This window comes from Coregonus lavaretus (genome assembly GCF_964263955.1).
Source record: "Coregonus lavaretus genome assembly, contig: HAP1_SCAFFOLD_5900, whole genome shotgun sequence".
Lineage (NCBI taxonomy): Eukaryota > Metazoa > Chordata > Actinopteri > Salmoniformes > Salmonidae > Coregonus > Coregonus lavaretus.
The window spans coordinates 4,810-22,767 of record NW_028165909.1 but is presented as its reverse complement, the minus strand read 5'-3'; the positions used below and the strand labels follow the sequence as shown (position 1 = coordinate 22,767).

At 46.4% G+C, this 17,958-nt stretch overlaps 1 protein-coding gene across 1 annotated transcript; it reads left to right on the top strand.

The window, feature by feature from the left end:
• Nucleotides 1–3,490: 3,490 nt before the first annotated feature.
• LOC311115299 (PR domain zinc finger protein 1-like) lies at nucleotides 3,491–17,273 on the top strand. Its single transcript, XM_084190490.1, has 7 exons — nucleotides 3,491–3,651; nucleotides 5,927–6,241; nucleotides 8,260–8,379; nucleotides 9,426–9,678; nucleotides 13,695–14,707; nucleotides 14,821–14,949; nucleotides 15,072–17,273. Exons 1-7 carry the CDS (start codon nucleotides 3,625–3,627, stop codon nucleotides 15,663–15,665), a joined length of 2,451 nt encoding a protein of 816 aa, XP_084046616.1. The 5' UTR covers nucleotides 3,491–3,624; the 3' UTR covers nucleotides 15,666–17,273.
• The last annotated feature ends 685 nt before the right edge of the window (nucleotides 17,274–17,958 follow it).

The window sequence follows — 17,958 nt, the reverse complement described above, 5'->3', positions numbered from 1 at the left end:
TCTGCTCATAGGTGTATAAAACTTTGAAAAACATGGTGTGGTTTACATATGCCTATCAAGGCTATCATACAAATGTCAGTAATTCGAAATTTGTCCGATGACGCAGCCGGTTTGGAAGGTTGTTATCACAAAGTGCTGTGCTCATCATTGTGTGTGCAGTAGCCATATGACTTCCCTCTCAGTGCCGAAAAGAAGAGGCATGTGATTCTGGTTGTGACTAAGCGCACGTTTTGTGTAGTTTACGGGAAGGCACTATGAACCTCTGTAAAGAACCTCAGTAAACCATTTACCTGCGGAAAAGGTCTGCGAGCTTAAATAGGTTTCTATGTTTAGTGGTTGAAAGTTTCATTTATAGTTTCTAGAGTTGAGTCCGTTTTGCCCAGGCTATCAGTCACACACATCCGTTTCTCTCTGTGCAAAACAAGAACATCTCAGTCATGTTACTTACACTATTATTGTCATTCTACACTGTATAGTTGTCTTTGAGCAAATGCAAAAATGAAGATTTCATAAGTCTAATATTTGGATTTATGAGTTATGAAGCAAACATTGTAGTCTTTTGATTACAGGAAGTAATGAAGTCATTACATCATTTGATGTTTGAGATTTTATTTAACCTTTATTTAACTAGGCAAGTCAGTTAAGAACAAATTCTTATTTACAATGACGCCAAACCCGATCACGGCCGGTTGTGATACAGCCTGGAATCGAACCAGTGGGTCTGTAGTGACGCCTCAAGCACTGAGATGCAGTGCCTTAGACCGCTGCGCCACTCGGGAGATAGAGCTGGCCTGGCACTATCTAGAATCCAGTGGCTGCATGGCCTGAAACGTGTGTGATGGGCTAACTCTTTCCTTGCCTCATTGTCAGCAGTGTGTCAATGCCACTGCCCCCCACTTGCCTCTTAATGAAAATCAGTGGCATGTGTCAAATATACTATGATTAGCTCTTCCTCTGGGTTAAGGAGGGTGACTGTCTGGTGGTGGTGTTGATCGTAACACACACACACGTGTCCGCCGTGTGGACAGTCCCTCCAGATGGCTGAGGGGGGAGAGTGTGTAGCCGCGGTGGATTGGCAAGATTAGGAGAGCTACTGCAATGCCCCAACCCCACCCTGAGCTACGCTGTAGGGGGGCTCGACCTGACGCATGCCACGCGTCCACACACACACAGGTCTCTCAGCCCAAACAGGGGATAATGGCTAGCTCTAACCTCCCTACTTCCCCCTAATGGCCCCTCCATTGAGGGATTAACTCTTTCCAGAACAATACCCAAATCCACTGCGCCTCTGCCGCCTCCTCCGCACACACACACTTTTTGAGGAAAGTTCAAGCAGATACAAGCTTCATTTGGCACACACACACACAAAGGCCACAGGAAATGGTCAATAACAATCTTCTTGCTATGATCTTGTGAGAGGCATCCTGTAGAGCAGAATGAAAACATATTGTGACGGGGGAGAAAATCAGTGACACTCCAGATCAACTCTCAAGATAAGATCCACTACTGTTGTGGGGAAAGTTTTGGGAAGTTTGTGTGTGTGTGTGTAAGAGAGAGTTTGAATATCAATGTGAATAACAGTCGGGGCATTTTGAATGAGAAATTGACAGTGTAACCAGTACTACTCTTCTTGTGACAACCAGAACATGAAAAGCAGGACTGTTAAACTGTATCTGCTATGAAGTCAATAAAGTTTGCTGCTTTTTGCCTCTTGTCGCAGAGGGAACCAGGAATTTGGAATGGGTGCTAATCTCACCTGTGGCTTAGCCACCCCCACCCATTCCACCCGCTCCGTCTTCACCTCTTCTCTTTCTTTTCATAATCCCTACTTCCTTCTGATGTGTTGGCACCACAATTCTGCTCAGCTCTGTGTGTGTGTTATATACTCTTAGCCCTGATAGGAGCCCTCTGTAAAACTAACAGAGACATGCCCTTCTTTGTACGGCCCTCTCCCGCCCTCTTTTCCTTCTTCCTCCTCTCCTCCAGGCATGTAGGCCACATTAAATACCCTCCTCGGCCTGCGCATAAACAAAAAGAGCCATTTGAATTTGACTTCAGAGCAGAGGGACCCCTCCCTCCCCCCCAGCCTCAGGCCTGCCTGCGCCCCCTCCTTCCTTTACAGTTTAAGCAGAGAGAGGGATGAGGAGAGGGAAAGGGATCAGGAGAGCCTAGTGTCCTGGGGGTGGGGGGGTTGTCTGTGTCTGGGCCCAGATTGTTCCCAGCCAGTAAGCGGGTCGGGATGGACCACATGTGACTTTCAAAGGGGAAAATTAGTTATTTTCGCTCTCGTTTTTTTAGTTGAAATCTTAACTTGTTTTTCTGGAGGGAGGGAGTTGTTGGTTGCTACAGAGCATGAACATGTAGACCAGCTGGGGTGCAGATCGTGTGTGTTGGGGGCCGGTGGGTCGTCTGTTGGCAGGAAGGAGTAGGCAGCGGGTGATGTGGTCAACTCTCTGTCACCATGGGGACGGGGGGACGGGGGGGGAGAAAGAGAGGAGGAGGAGGAAGAGAGGGGGAAGATTAAAGACCTGGTTCTGTCTTTCTTGCCCTCCTCCCCTGCCTCATGTTTTATTTTCTTAATTATCATTCTTCATTAGCCCTCGCTCCACTCCGCCCCGCTCAAGACTGATGTCAATCAAGAGGGAGGGAGGGAGGAGTAGGGGATTTCCAGTTGAATTCCAGGACATGGTTGCTTGCTTTGAGTGGGCTTTGCTATGGGGATCTGATATACAGACCACGGACAGAGAGAAAGCGGGATAGATGGAGAGACAGTGTATAGTGTTGTATTTAACCAGGGTCAGCAAGCCCTTGTTCTTTTATGCCTCAGTTTATTACCAGAGGCAGAGAGAAAGGGAGTGTGTTGGGGAGACTGAGCCATGAGGTCAGTTCAGTGTCGCCCTCTAGAGGGGGGGTGTGTGTGTAAGAGGAACGTCCGTCTGTGCTGGGTAAACAGCAGAGGGGCATTGAGTCACTGTCACAGGATGTCCTCCTTCCCCAGTAAGATGCACCCCCCCCCCCCCCCCCCCCCCCCCCAACACACATATATATATATGGGGGGGTTGTTGATATATACTGCCACACAAGCACCAACCCATGTTGAGGGAATATGTTTTTGAGACTGATTTGGAACTGCCAACCTTTTCTAATTTATTGAAGTTTATTGAAGACTGCAAGAGAATAATGTTTGAATTTATGTAACAGTGTGTGACGGTACTTTTATGTGCCAATTAATATTGCTGTTTTTGTGGAGCAGCAAGAGCTCATGCATCAGGTGAAAGCGCCTGCTGTTTCCAAAGAGCATTGTGTGTGTCTGCCACTGCTACCCTGAATGAGCTGTGGGCGATCATGTTCCGCATGGTGGTGGGCGGTCCTTGGAGAGGGGGAGTGTAGAGAGGGAGAGAATGAGGGAGGGACCACTGACTGAATCAACAGCTCACTCGCATGTCAAGGGGCAGTCAGTTAAACAGAAGGCACTCACTGGAGCAGACACACTCGCTCACACACACAGCACTCACACTCTGGAGTAGCGCTTGGATCGGAGGGGGAGAGGGTGAACTGCACCTGTCCCACACACACACGCACACACATAAACACACTCGCCCAGGGGATAGATCAGTCGGCCCTATGTGTGGCTGGGACCAAAGCTTCTCGGTGAGTACGCTACTGAACCTTAGTCAATGGAGAAACAGAGACTTGTAGATCTTTTTTTATTTCCTAAATGGTATTATTAGTTTTGAGAATTTTAATTTAAAGTTTTGTGTATTAAATTGGTTTTGCTTGTTGTAATAAGAATCAAACAAAGACTTATCTAAATTAATCCAGTGGCAACAAATATGAAGGTTTATTTTATGACTTATTTATGTAAGTCATAAACGTTTTCTCCTTGTTTGTCTGGCCACTCCATTATGCAATGAGTTTGTTTAACTTTATTTAAATGCAATCATTTTGATTATTGAGATTGTATTTAAATTATAAATTGTTAAAAGCTTATTGCAGTTTTGTGTCCTTCAGTGGAATTGTTTTAATTATTAAAATGCTAAAATTGTCATTGGTCATAGCTTGCTTAAATTTAAACGTGTATTTTCAAAGTCTGTTTTTAAACTATATCAGTAGTGTTTATCGAATATTTGAACAGAAGTGTGTGTGTGAGAGAGAGAGTTGAATAAATCAGTTGCTTTGGCCAGGTTCTCAGTTTCAGTATTACTTTTGCCCAGCTGTTATAGAAAGACTCCTTTATTATCAGGAACAGCTTTTGACTAGTGTTTGGTATTATATTTATCTATATATTTAAATCCCTTTTAAAAGATTCATGAAATCAATGTCCAATAAATAATATCACAATATTAATAAATATTAAATAGTTTGAAATTATATACTCTACATTGAAACAGAATATCCTAGTTTGTTGTATTATAATTTCATGTATGTAATTATTTGGGGTATTGTTTGTAGTACAATTTGTTTTAAAGTAATGTTGGAAAAAGCATTTGAGAATGATTTGTTGTTCTGTTACTCTTCTGGAAGTTCATTAATTACACTAGTCTCCTAGGAACCTGTTTTGTTGGCTTGAGTGAATTTTGTTGAGTATAGGGTCATGTTTAATTTGGTCAAGGTTTGGGGAATTTTGTCAAGCTTTTAGTTGTGGTTTAGTTTTGGAAATTGTTGGAGGGTTGAGTAGATTTCTGTATGGGTTGGAGTTATGGTAAATTTTTCCTGAATTATATGTGAGCGAGTGACGGCGTATAAGGTTGCACTTCAGTCTCTCATCGGCCTTGAAATTTGACAATCTTTGTGGCGTATGATAATTTATTCTACTGACACTGTTCTTTGCGTGGGACAAGGATGTGTGTGTGTGTGTGTGTGTGTGGTCTTGGGTGGGGAGCGTTTGAAGTTTGTTTGTGCTGCTGTGGCCCCCCAAATGGAAAAGTTTGGCACTCCCTCCCCACTGTCCCACACACACACTTGGGGATGATTTGCCGGTTCCGCTGCTTCCAATTTTAACTCCATTCAGACGCAGACAGGACTTCCTTCCTCCGCCTTCCCTTGTTTGTGACTCTTTTTCCACCCTGGGGAGAGAGAGAGAGAGAGGGAGAGGGACGGTGAGAGAGCATAAGGGAGAGGGCGATAAAGAAAGAAACAGGAGGATTAAGAGACTGATGTTGACAGTTTGACAAGGATGGAGACTGAAGAAGGGAAGGCTGGAGAGTTGGACGGAGAGGGAGAAGGGTCCAGAGGGAATGAAGAGAGTGAGGGAGGGTAGAGAGACCGAGGCGAGGGGTAGCGTGGCTAGCCCTGACCTTATGCCAGCTTACATAGCCCACGGAATGGACTCGCATCTTCGCTGCCATTGGTCAGTCCGTCTCAGCCTATCTGCACAGTCATTGGTCAATCTGTCTTGCCCTGAGACACTAGCCGGATCAGCATACAGTATATAACACACACATACTCTTGGGTCACAACTCATCTGTAATAAAAAAAAAAATGAATAGACTTTTCCCTCTGGATTCAATAAGTGTATTTTTATTTATTTCATTTAACTTATTTGAATAGAGTTGATGAAAGATGGTTTCCTGTGATTGAGTGTTTCCCTCTGTTTTAAGTATAGAGTAGTGGGGATCGGACTGTGTCCTTGGCTAGAGGCTAGTGGGGTTGGTCGACAGTGGCTCTTGTTCCCACAGAGAGCGCACAGACACAGTCTGCTTAGTCAGCCAGTCTCAAAGGAATTCGCCACTCACTGACTCATACTTGATAATAATGCTGCCTCTCTCTTTTTTTTCTCCCCCTTGTCTTTCTTTGTCTTTATCTCATCTCCCCCCTTCTCAATTTTTTTCCTTCTTCTCTCCATGTCTTTGTCTGTTTCTCTTGATTTTATTTCTCACTCGCGCTCTCTTTCTCCCTTGTATCGGTTTCCTTTTCTCTCTCTCAGGCTACCTCTCATAGCTCAGCCATGTTGACTACTGAGGGGGCCCACACCGTAGAGCACAACGACGTCAAAATGGACTCAGAACCCCATAGGGACACGGAAACCCAGATGGACACGGGATCCAAAATGGCCACCGACACAGACTCTAAGATGGAGGTGGACATAATGAAGTGGACGGAGGCAGAGTTTGAGGAGAAGTGTACCTACATCGTCAAGGATACGCCCCAGGAGGCGGGGACAGAGAGCGAGGGGTTAACGAGAGCAGAGGCCTCGCTGCCCCGTAACCTGGCCTTTAAACAACTAGCTGATTCCAAAGAGGTAGGAGGACACACACACACATATATATATATATATATATATATATATATATATATATATATATATATATATATATATATATATATATATATATATATATATATATATATATATATATATATATATATATATACATACATACATACACAGACACACACACCATCTGTAAACCCATACAAACTCACGTGACTCAACCGTAGGTCATATATATAAAAGCAGGAGAAGTCTTAGCCAGGGAGGATTGTGGTGAGGAGTGTGTCTCGTTGTAAAAGATCACACACTGGAGCACGGCGACGACCTGTGTGTGTTGTAGGAGTGGTGTGTAAACCCTGTCTGGAGGGGAATTCACACACACACACACACACACACACTCTGAGGTGTGATGCAGGTTGCTACAGAGCCTCCGCAGTGAGAAATGAGCTCCCACCCATCCATGAAGAGTCATTAATCATACTTAGCCCTGCTGTTGATGGGAGCTTCACCAATACATCCTGATAAAACCATTTTCCCTACCTGTCTCTGTGTGTCTATCCCTCTGTTCTCCAACTTTGTCGCTCTGTCTCTTCTTTCCCCTAGAGGGCGCACTAGTCAGTCCCACACTAGACCAGACCCAGCTCTCCATACCTACCTACCTACCTACCTACCTCTGTCCAAACATCAACCTCTTGAACTCAGACAACCCAAACTGATCCCCATTCAGTCTAACCGTTGAACCCTGTAGAATAGGTGTGAAGAGGGGTCATGAGATTAGGTGGGGAGCGTGTTGCGTTTTGTGGTTTTAACCTGATCAAGACCACATGATTTGGTTGCAATGAATAGATTTTCTCGTCATTGCTCATCTGTTTCTTATCACCCTGTGTGTGTGTGTGAGTGAGTGAGTGTTTCCCACCACGTTTGTTTACGACCTGATACGGTATCAGTCAATATTTATCACCTTCACAGAAGCAACCACTAAGATTGATAGAGAAAATCAGAAAGAGGAAAATGAGAGAGGATGTGGAAAGAGTATAGCATTACCAGTGATCAAAGGATATTGACATAGTCATTTAGGGAGTATTGTAAAGTCAGTTAATAAGTTATCTTCAAAACACCCCTAATCTTGAGACGTGGTCTGGCCCTGGGGTGGAAATGGGAAGGGGGATTTCCCAATCCTTTAGGGGGGGGGGGTGTTTGTGTAGGATATGCATGAAGGGGATAAGGGTGTGTGTGTGTGCAAATGTAGACTGTGTAGGGGGTTGGGTGAATACATCTCAGTTATATCAAAGTTTATCGTGGTTAGGAGATTAGCTGAAAGTCTAGGTTTGATAATCCCTCTTTTTCAGACAGATGTGCTTCCTTTGCTTTTCTTCCTTCCTCCCTCTAGTTCAAGTTTTCTCGCTCTCTTTAATGTCAATTGTTTTGAAAGGAACAACAGCGATTTAATATCAGGTGTGGATATCTTTCTCCTTTAAGGTGAACGGTCTATTGAGATAATGAGTTATTTTGATGTGGTAGGGTGCGTTGTGTGGTTAGCAGAGTGGGTGTCATCAAGGGTGTCAGAGGGAGTGGCCCTGTGGTCAATTAGAAAGGAACAGAGACAAGGTGAGGCGAGAAGGGGGAGATGCTTTGTGGCATAACCTGGGTGAGATGGAGGAAATTGAACTCTGTCCCTCAGGGTGTCTAACTCTTCCTGTTCATGCTGGATAAAGTTTAGGTGTGTGTTTGCCTATGTTCACACACTTAAAACGCACACAGCATATGCGGCTTGAGGAAAAAGTGTATGACAGTCAAATTTCCAGCCTAGGCCACTGATTGTTCTAGTACAGAGTAGTAATTATACACATATACATACACACACACAGAGAGGCAGCCTTGTTTGTTGATTTGATCATGATGATGGGTTCTTCCGGCCGTCTTCATGTGAAGTCTGTGACCTCCTGGCAGGATGTGATAACGTAAATCCTCTAACCACAGAACACACACACACTTCCACTCAGACACACACACTCCAACTAATGGTCTTTATCTCTGTCCTGTAGGTGATTGGAGTGGCCAGCAGAGAGTACATCCCCAAAGGAACACGCTTCGGCCCCCTGGTGGGTCAGAGCTACACTGCAGACAGCGTCCCCAAAGACACCAACAGGAAGTACTTCTGGAGGGTGAGTGGTTTTCCCTCCTGTCCACTAACATGTGTGCGCACACACACAGAGAACGAGCACTTCACTTTCAGTAAAAGACAGCCACAGAGGAAGAAAAACAACCATAGGTCATTTCCTGTTCCACTGACTGACTTAGTGACGTCATGGCCGGGGTCTCTGTGTTCTGAAGAAGTTTGTGTGTGTGGAGACAAAGGAGAAGGGGTTTTCTCTCGAATCATTCTGAGAGTGAGGCTCTCCACTGTGTGTGTGTGTGTGTGTGGTACATCCTGTGAGTATGCAGTTTTTATACGCATACTTGTCTCAGACACACACACACACACCCTCAACGCCTATTTCATCATGATAAATTTACTGGGTAAAGCCTGCTGTTCAATAGTGGTTGTCTGCTCTGTAAGCAGCTAGTACAGTATGAACTGTAGTGGAACAACTGAGGGGGAATATGATGTCACTTGTACACAGGAACAGTGCTACAGTGTGTCATTGTTCCTGGAAGTGACAGTATAGCACTCGTACCCCCCCACATACACACAGGCACTCACACACTCACCTAGATTCAACAACATCCCAAAGCAATGTGTTCATTCATGTCTCTCGCTCAGGCAAGCCACAACAACACAGAGTTATAGACCTCACTCTCGCTCTCTCGATGATGTTGATGGCCACAATCAGATAGGAGAGAGAGAGTGGTCTGAGTGGAGAAAGGGGGAGAGATTCAGAATGAGTGTTGGTGACATTGTCGGCGTGACGTACTCTCTGACTCAACTCTTTTGGACATGTATAAGAGAGGAGAGGCTCCTACTCGTCTGTCTGTCTCTCCATCCCTCAGTCTGTATAACTGGCTATAACGTCTGGAGTGGAGTGTGGGGAGGGAGGTGTGAGATGGAGAGATTTAACGAGTCACATTAATGATATTACACAACACTGCCGAAAATATGATTTGTCAACATATTTAGTCTTTACTCTGTTTTTCTGGAGCTTTCTAACTTGCCATTGAGACTTCCTTGACCGTTAACCTTTGACCATTTCCTTACTCTCCGTCCCCTCAGATCTACTCGGAGGGCAACTTCCACCATTTTGTGGACGGCCTGGACGAGGAGCGTTCTAACTGGATGCGCTATGTCAACCCGGCCCACTCGGCAGGGGAGCAGAACTTGGCGGCGTGCCAGAATGGCATGAACATCTACTTCTACACGGTGAGAGCCATCTCCCCTGGCACCGAGCTGCTGGTGTGGTACTGCCCCGAGTTCGCCCACCGCCTCCACTACCCGCCCTCTGGAGAGCTCATGATGCAGAAACTTAGTAAGTCCTATCATATGAAACCTTATTACATAGATGTTATACCATAGTAATAACACTGTAAACTGGAAGTTATATAATGATAATCATATACTGTATGCAATGCTTTATTACATATTAATAACACTGTATCCTTGGAAGTATAGTGTACTATTGGTATTATGTTGATGAACTCCAGTTCTATACCTTTCTATGGTCGTCTTGAATGTGTGTGTGTGAGTGATTTTATTTAGCACCTACCTACTCAGTGTTGGTGTGTGCCGTGAGAGTGTATATTTGTGAGAACCTGACAGTGTTTCTGAGGGGAGCCATGTCTCCTTCCTCTCTGAACATCCGCCTGTCATTAACACACGCACACAGAGGGCCTCGACCTTTGATCTCTGTCAGCGCCACTATTTTGTGTGTGTGGTCATTCTAGTCATAAATACAGTGAATCCGCTAAATGCAAATATGAATACGTGTGAGGGAGCAAAAAAAAAGAGACTGAGACAGATTATAGATTGGGGTGGGGGGGGAGTGAGCGAGAGCGCCAGACAGACTGAGTTAGAAGGGGAGGGAGGGAGGAAGGTAGGTAGGGATGGGAGGAAGGAAGGAGCCACATTCTTCCTCCAGGTGTGTGGTAGGTAGTGACTCAGTTCCCAGAGAGATGCGCATCTCCTAGGGCAGAGAGACACAGGGGCCTGGGCCCCCTCATGGTACTGGCCCCTACTCTCTCTCTATGGCCCCTGTCATTAAACCACCCCACTACCGCAGGGCCCCCTGTTGACCTGGGAATTACATCATACTCACCTCTCTTTCTGTTTTTCTTCTCTCTGTCTCTCGGTCCGTCTCTCTCCCCTAACGCAGTCATAGTAGAACCAGACGTGTGTGTGTGTGTGTGTGTTTGGTTATGTGTGAGTCAGCAGAACTGGCTGGTCTGAAATGACTGAACTGGAGCTCTTCTCCCACTCGCTCTCCCTCTTTGTGTGACAGCTGTTTTGTAAGCATGTAACAATCAATGTACCTTCCTTAGAACAACGACAAGCTTTGCACAGACAAATGGCACCTATTAGCATTTTCTGTTCTAAATGTGTGTGCGTTCAAATACATACTATCCTACTTACAGCCTCTCCCTAAATGCACACACATATACCAGTAGAGGCATTTCATTCCAACACACACTCTCACTCTTTTTAAAATCTCAAACGTGTTTGTGTGTGATGTGCTGACGGCTCCTTGGCCCTTCTCCCTAATTTATTTGGCACTTTAAAAGTGGATGGAGAGAGGAAGAACAGCGTCTCCTCTATTGACTACTTGAACTTCCTGGTGGCGGGGCCGTGCTGACAGATTGAAATCTCCAAGATGGCCGCCCTGTTTGTTTTCTGAAAGAAAAGAGGGGAAAGAGGAAGGCTGAGAGTGGTGATATCTGAGGGGGAGGACAGGGAGGAGGAGAGGGGGGAGGCACTGATAACCTCTGTGTTTACACACTGCCGCTGTACTGGTGTGGGGTCACAGAGTGTGTGTGTGTTGGTTGAAAATCTGTTGAGTAATTCTGAGTTCTGGAAAGTTTGAAATGTATATACAGTGGGGAGAACAAGTATTTGATACACTGCTGATTTTGCAGGTTTTCCTACTTACAAAGCATGTAGAGGTCTGTCATTTTTAATCATAGGTACACTTCAACTGTGAGAGACGGAATCTAAAACAAAAATCCAGAAAATCACATTGTATGATTTTTAAGTAATTCATTTGCATTTTATTGCATGACATAAGTATTTGATACATCAGAAAAGCAGAACTTAATATTTTGTACAGAAAGGGATTTTGGCTCACTCCTCCATACAGACCTTCTCCAGATCCTTCAGGTTTCGGGGCTGTCGCTGGGCAATACGGACTTTCAGCTCCCTCCAAAGATTTTCTATTGGGTTCAGGTCTGGAGACTGGCTAGGCCACTCCAGGACCTTGAGATGCTTCTTACGGAGCCACTCCTTAGTTGCCCTGGCTGTGTGTTTCGGGTCGTTGTCATGCTGGAAGACCCAGCCACGACCCATCTTCAATGCTCTTACTGAGGGAAGGAGGTTGTTGGCCAAGATCTCACAATACATGGCCCCATCCATCCTCCCCTCAATACGGTGCAGTCGTCCTGTCCCCTTTGCAGAAAAGCATCCCCAAAGAATGATGTTTCCACCTCCATGCTTCACGGTTGGGATGGTGTTCTTGGGGTTGTACTCATCCTTCTTCTTCCTCCAAACACGGCGAGTGGAGTTTAGACCAAAAAGCTCTATTTTTGTCTCATCAGACCACATGACCTTCTCCCATTCCTCCTCTGGATCATCCAGATGGTCATTGGCAAACTTCAGACGGGCCTGGACACGCGCTGGCTTGAGTAGGGGGACGTGGCGTGCGCTGCAGGATTTTAATCCATGACGGCGTAGTGTGTTACTAATGGTTTTCTTTGAGACTGTGGTCCCAGCTCTCTTCAGGTCATTGACCAGGTCTTGCCGTGTAGTTCTGGGCTGATCCCTCACCTTCCTCATGATCATTGATGCCCCACGAGGTGAGATCTTGCATGGAGCCCCAGACCGAGGGTGATTGACCGTCATCTTGAACTTCTTCCATTTTCTAATAATTGCGCCAACAGTTGTTGCCTTCTCACCAAGCTGCTTGCCTATTGTCCTGTAGCCCATCCCAGCCTTGTGCAGGTCTACAATTTTATCCCTGATGTCCTTACACAGCTCTCTGGTCTTGGCCATTGTGGAGAGGTTAGAGTCTGTTTTGATTGTGTGTGGACAGGTGTCTTTTATACAGGTAACGAGTTCAAACAGGTGCAGTTAATACAGGTAATGAGTGGAGAACAGGAGGGCTTCTTAAAGAAAAACTAACAGGTCTGTGAGAGCCGGAATTCTTACTGGTTGGTAGGTGATCAAATACTTATGTCATGCAATAAAATGCAAATGAATTACTTAAAAATCATACAATGTGATTTTCTGGATTTTTGTTTTAGATTCCGTCTCTCACAGTTGAAGTGTACCTATGATAAAAATTACAGACCTCTACATGCTTTGTAAGTAGGTAAATCGGCAGTGTATCAAATACTTGTTCTCCCCACTGTACACATCAGTGGACACACACACACACAGAGAGAGAGATTCGTGACCCTCTAGTAAAAGTTCAATGGGTAGTAAATGGATGGGATTATTGATGTCCACTCTAAAGCCCGACTTTGATGGAGGTTTAACAGGTGAGGATGTGCTAACCGACATGCAGAGGCTTTTAGCACGTGTAGCCTGGAAGCGCTTGCAGTAATCCCATCTCTCATCATGTGGAGGTGACAGTAGGTGCGAGGGAGGAGGAAGCTCTCCCAGTTAACCTTTAACCTGGAAACAATAGCAAACAAGAAGGAATCCTGGGTGGTTGTTTTTACTTCTACCTAAAGAACTGATAAAAGTCCAAAGGTGTAGGATAGGAAAAGTGTGTTTTTGTGTTAATGGAACGTGATTGAAGGGTCCTTCTTTGGGTCGTGAGTGTGCATGCTGGAGAAGATGAGAGAACCTATCAAACAAAGGCCTCTTTGTCAGGAAGTGTCAAGTGTGTGTGTGTGAGAGGGGGAGAGAGACAGGGGGAGAGGGCAGGTTGAGGCCAAACTTTGGATAGGAAACTTTCAATCAGCCCTGCCCCATTTGGATTTTATCTTGATTTTTATCTGCCCCTAGACCTCCTCCCCTACAGACACACACACCCTGCCCAGAGGCAGCTGTCACGCCTCACTTCCTGTCTTTTAGCCCCCCATGATCGTTCGTCAAATCTGTCGCTCTAATTGGACCACAGGGTTACCGTGTTCCTAACCCCTCCTCCCCCCGCACACGCTCTACAGCTGAAAGACCATTATTTCTCCTAAGCTAAAGACATGTCTAGATAAGTTTTTCTTCCTGTGTGCACTTTAAAATGCTCCTGACACCAAGTCAAAGGGAAATGTGGTCTTCAGTCAGAGGGAGAAAAGTGTGCCTGACCTCTCTCTCTCTCTCTCTCTCTCTTTACAGAGGAGTCTCTGCTGGAAGCCAAGCAGCAGGCCAGTGAGGAGCGTGTCAGCAGCAGCAGCGCCCCAGTCAAGAGAGAACACAGTGTCTCCTCCATCCTCAGGGGCCCCACCACCTCCAGCAAGAGGGAGCCCAGCCGGCCCCTGTACCCCCGCCCCCTCTACCCCCCACTCTGCCCCCACCCTCATCTAACAGAAGAGTTTCTGAGTCTGAAGACCAGCCCGATACAGTTTGGTTACCCAGCAATCAGATCACCAGGCAACCAGTCGTCGGCGACCCCGAGTCCATCGGCGAGGAGCAGTCCGGAGAGTAGCCCCCACGGTAGCCCTGCAGCTCCCCAACCCACACGCCCATCCTCCTCATTCTACCCCCGAGGGTTGGGTCCTTTCCCAGGCTATTCTCCGCCAGCCGCCCCCCTTTCCTCGCCCTTCTACCCTCCCGGCCCCCACTACTCCCGCTACATGCTGCCTCACCACTACTCACTACCTGGGGGTGGGGTGCCTGCTGTCGGAGGCATGTTCCCAAGAATGTACCCTCTCTACAGCAGCCTGCTGCCACCCCACATGCCCCTGTTGCCTGGGGAGGCGGGTAGAAGGTTCTTACTGCCTGACTCCTCCCACCCCTCATTCTCCACCCACAGGGACTTCCTCCTCCCCGCCTCCACCAGTGCCTTCTTGGCCGCCACCTCCCTCAAGGACGGCCCCCACTACCCCCATCACCCCTACCCTGGCCATGCCCATCCTCATCCCCACGGGCACCCCCACGCCCCAACTAGTGGCTCCCCTACAGCGGGCACAGCGCCCCCTAGCGAGCGTGTGCCCACCAAGCCTACCTCAGCCCTGCTGGGCAGCGGCCGGCCAGAGGAGGAGGCCATCAACCTGAGCAAGATGAAGCGTGGTGGTGGTGGCTCTACAGGCTACAAGACACTGCCTTACCCACTCAAGAAGCAGAACGGCAAGATCAAGTACGAGTGTAACGTCTGCAGCAAGACCTTCGGCCAGCTCTCTAACCTCAAGGTGAGACTCGAGACGACATTCTGTTCGCTCCCTTCATTCCATGCATCCATACTTCTTTGTGTTCCCTTGCATTGAACCCAACTGACGTAGTGTTGTGTCCCTCCTGTGTCTAGGTGCACTTGCGTGTCCACAGCGGTGAGCGACCCTTCAAGTGTTCGACCTGTAGTAAGGGCTTCACCCAGCTGGCCCACTTGCAGAAACACTTCCTGGTGCACACTGGAGAGAAGCCCCATGAGTGCTCGGTAAAGACCACCACCAATGCTATGCTAGCTGCTATGTATGTTAAGCTAGCTAGCTAGCTGCTGCATACATAAGCAACGCTGAACTTCCTCCTCTAACCCTTCACTTGTCCTGTTTCCCCCAGGTGTGCCATAAGCGCTTCAGCAGCACCAGCAACTTAAAGACCCACCTGCGCCTCCACTCGGGTGAGAAGCCCTACTCGTGCAAGCTCTGCCCTGCCAAGTTCACCCAGTTCGTCCACCTAAAGCTACACAAGCGCCTTCACTCCCGCGAGCGGCCACACAAGTGCCCCCACTGCCACCGCCACTACATCCACCTGTGCAGTCTGCGGCTACACCTCAAGGGCTACTGCCTGGCTGCGGTCACCTCCTCAGGTGGCCCCACACCCAGCCCCTCCACCCAGGAAGAGCTCCAGCGCATCAACGAGGAGATTGAGCGCTTCGACATGAGCGACCACGCTGAGAGGCTGGACCAGCTTCAGGGAGGGGTTGAGGTCGAGGCTGTCCTGGAGAAGCAGGTCCTGGGGATGCTGTGGAGGGAGATGGACCTCAAGACCTCCGGCTACCACCACCACAAGGGCGGCGCCAGCGAGCTCCAGTCTACAGGTTACGAACTGTACAATTCAGTCAATGAGACGTCGGTTATCAAACTGCGCCGAAGCAGTCCACTTCTTCCCTCCAACGTCACGATCAAGCAGGAGTCAGAGGAACAGGCTTGAGCTCACCTTTTTGAAGGATGTTGAGTCAGACTGTGTGGCTCTGAGAACTTGGTTGCCAGGAGCAACAAGTGTAAATGTCCTTTTAATTGGTTGTCGGCGATGAGGTTGTAGCAACTGGGGTTGTCAAACTTTCAGGGACTTCTGTACTCAGGGCTCCAAGAGACACTGTCCCCAGACTACTTAACTGTTTCACTGTGTCCTACACTTAAGACAAAAGACAATCATCCACCCTGGATTTCATATTATTAATATTATTTGTTGTCTCTTTTCAAATGTTATTTTTGTTATTGTATAACCTCCTTAATTTATTATGCAATTATTTTGTCTTCGAAAAGCAATATGTGGAAGGGATGTTTACAATGACCAGGTAATTCATTGTAATTTACTGTTTGTTTTCCTGGTTTTGATTTCACTCTGGGGCCATTTCTTTGTAGATACTTTCTCTCTCTGCCTCTATCCGTCCGATGAGTCTGACCTGTTGAGAAGCAGGGGCACCCACTTTTCATTTATTTTAATTTTATTTAAACAATATAGCAGGTAAAAAAGGGTCAAAGGTCGCATCTTTATTGTTGGTGAACACAAACTGTTGATTAGAAAGAAAAGGCTTTGCTTGACCTTCTGATCCTTCCAGCAAGCTTCCCCTATGTCCACGCTCGTCCTGAGCTCTACTTATTTTAAACAGCACAAAAAAGGGCATTTTGTTTTGTATATTTTCAACAACGGTTACCTCAGTGTGTGTATGATTGTATGCCTGTGAGTAGGAGTGTGTTGAGTATGTGTGTCTGTACGTTCAGATGGAAGCTGAAGGCGAGTGTGTTTCTATTTATTACTTTTGCTACTTGAAGAAGAAACCAAAATGAACTGGAGTGCAGCTCCACATGATCCAAAGGGCAGGAAAGTCTGCTCAAGATGTAGCATATAAAGACTGGGAGACCGGGAATCCTTCCCCCCCCCACAACAGTCCAAGGGAACTTCAAAACACTGTCAATACCAAAAGGAGACAAAGTAAACCTACTCAAATGGGATTTGTAGGATTCGAGGCTAGTAACCAAAGTTTACTTGGCTTTAGTTTCAAACGCACCAAAAAAAAGAGACTTTAAAGAATCGAAAAGAAGACCAAGAGAATACTGTTTGTCTGTGATTAAGTGTTAGCTCTTTAGCTGTGGCCTTGTTTTGTAGTTTTAGTTTTTTGGTTGAGAAAAATGTACCCCCTTCACGTTTTTAAATGGCCCAGACCAAAGCACCTCGGCCTTCTTATGCACTGGCCCCTCCCCTTTATGACTTAAGTGCCGGTGCTTGCTCCTCCCACTCTTCAATCATATTGGACTGTTATAATGGCTTTAAGACTACATATGGTTTGTCTCCATAGCAACTGTGACCCCGGGCCGGTGACCTGGAAGCAGTTGCACATCAGTCCCCTTCTCTTTCTTCCATCTCTATTTTTTCTTTCTCTTCCTCCATCACTGAAGTATGACCAAAGCGTCCCCTTTCATCTTAATCTTTAGCCCTAGAGGAGAAAAATTTAAAAAATACTGTCTCTGTTTACATACCGGTTTACATTGTTATTTATGTGCAAAATGTAAATTTATGATAAATGTCCACAATCTGACTCTTGTGAGTGTTTTTTTTTATTTGCCTCCTGTTTTGGGTATTCTGCTTTAGGAGCTAGCAGACATTAGGGTCTCAGTATTCTATGGCTTCCTGTAGATCATGTTGCTTCCACCTCTCATGTAGCTCCAGATCAGTGCTCATGGAGGAAAGGACAGAAGGAGAGGTAACTAGTTAAAACTAATGAGACACCACTTTGCCTCTGACAATATGAGGCATCATCAAAGTGGTAAGCATATGCCTTTGGTTTAGATCAAGACACTGGAAGAAGTTCCAAGGGATGGAATGAATGGAGAATAGTGTATTTAGAGGATGCACAAACCTTTCATTGACATCAACACAAGATTTCTATGAATGTTCTAGCCATGCATGGTCGGTCAAACATGTAGTAAAGGGGACTGAAGGTTTATGTCTATTTCCGTGCCGTGCAAAGCTAAAAGACAGGAAAAGGAAATAGGAGTACATTTGGAACACATCCCCCCGCCCCACGGCAATAGTAACTGTGGTCGGTATTTTATCCTCAGTTTATCCTGCACCATTTCCTCATGAGCAGACCCTCATTGAAAAAGTGAATAATTCAGTACAGACTGCAGGCTCAATACAATCAAACCCACAGTGCAGTATACACAGTGGCATAACATACCTGTTTTCCTCATGGTCAAGTAAAACAGCAGAATGGTTTTGA

Bases quoted from the DNA above. Each gene is read 5' to 3' on its own strand.
- LOC311115299 (XM_084190490.1), top strand. From the start codon at position 3,625: ATGTGTGGCTGGGACCAAAGCTTCTCG. The intron at 3,652-5,926 runs GTGAGTACGCTA...TCTCTCTCTCAG, and splicing joins GCTGGGACCAAAGCTTCTCG to GCTACCTCTCATAGCTCAGC. The intron at 14,950-15,071 runs GTAAAGACCACC...TGTTTCCCCCAG, and splicing joins AGAAGCCCCATGAGTGCTCG to GTGTGCCATAAGCGCTTCAG.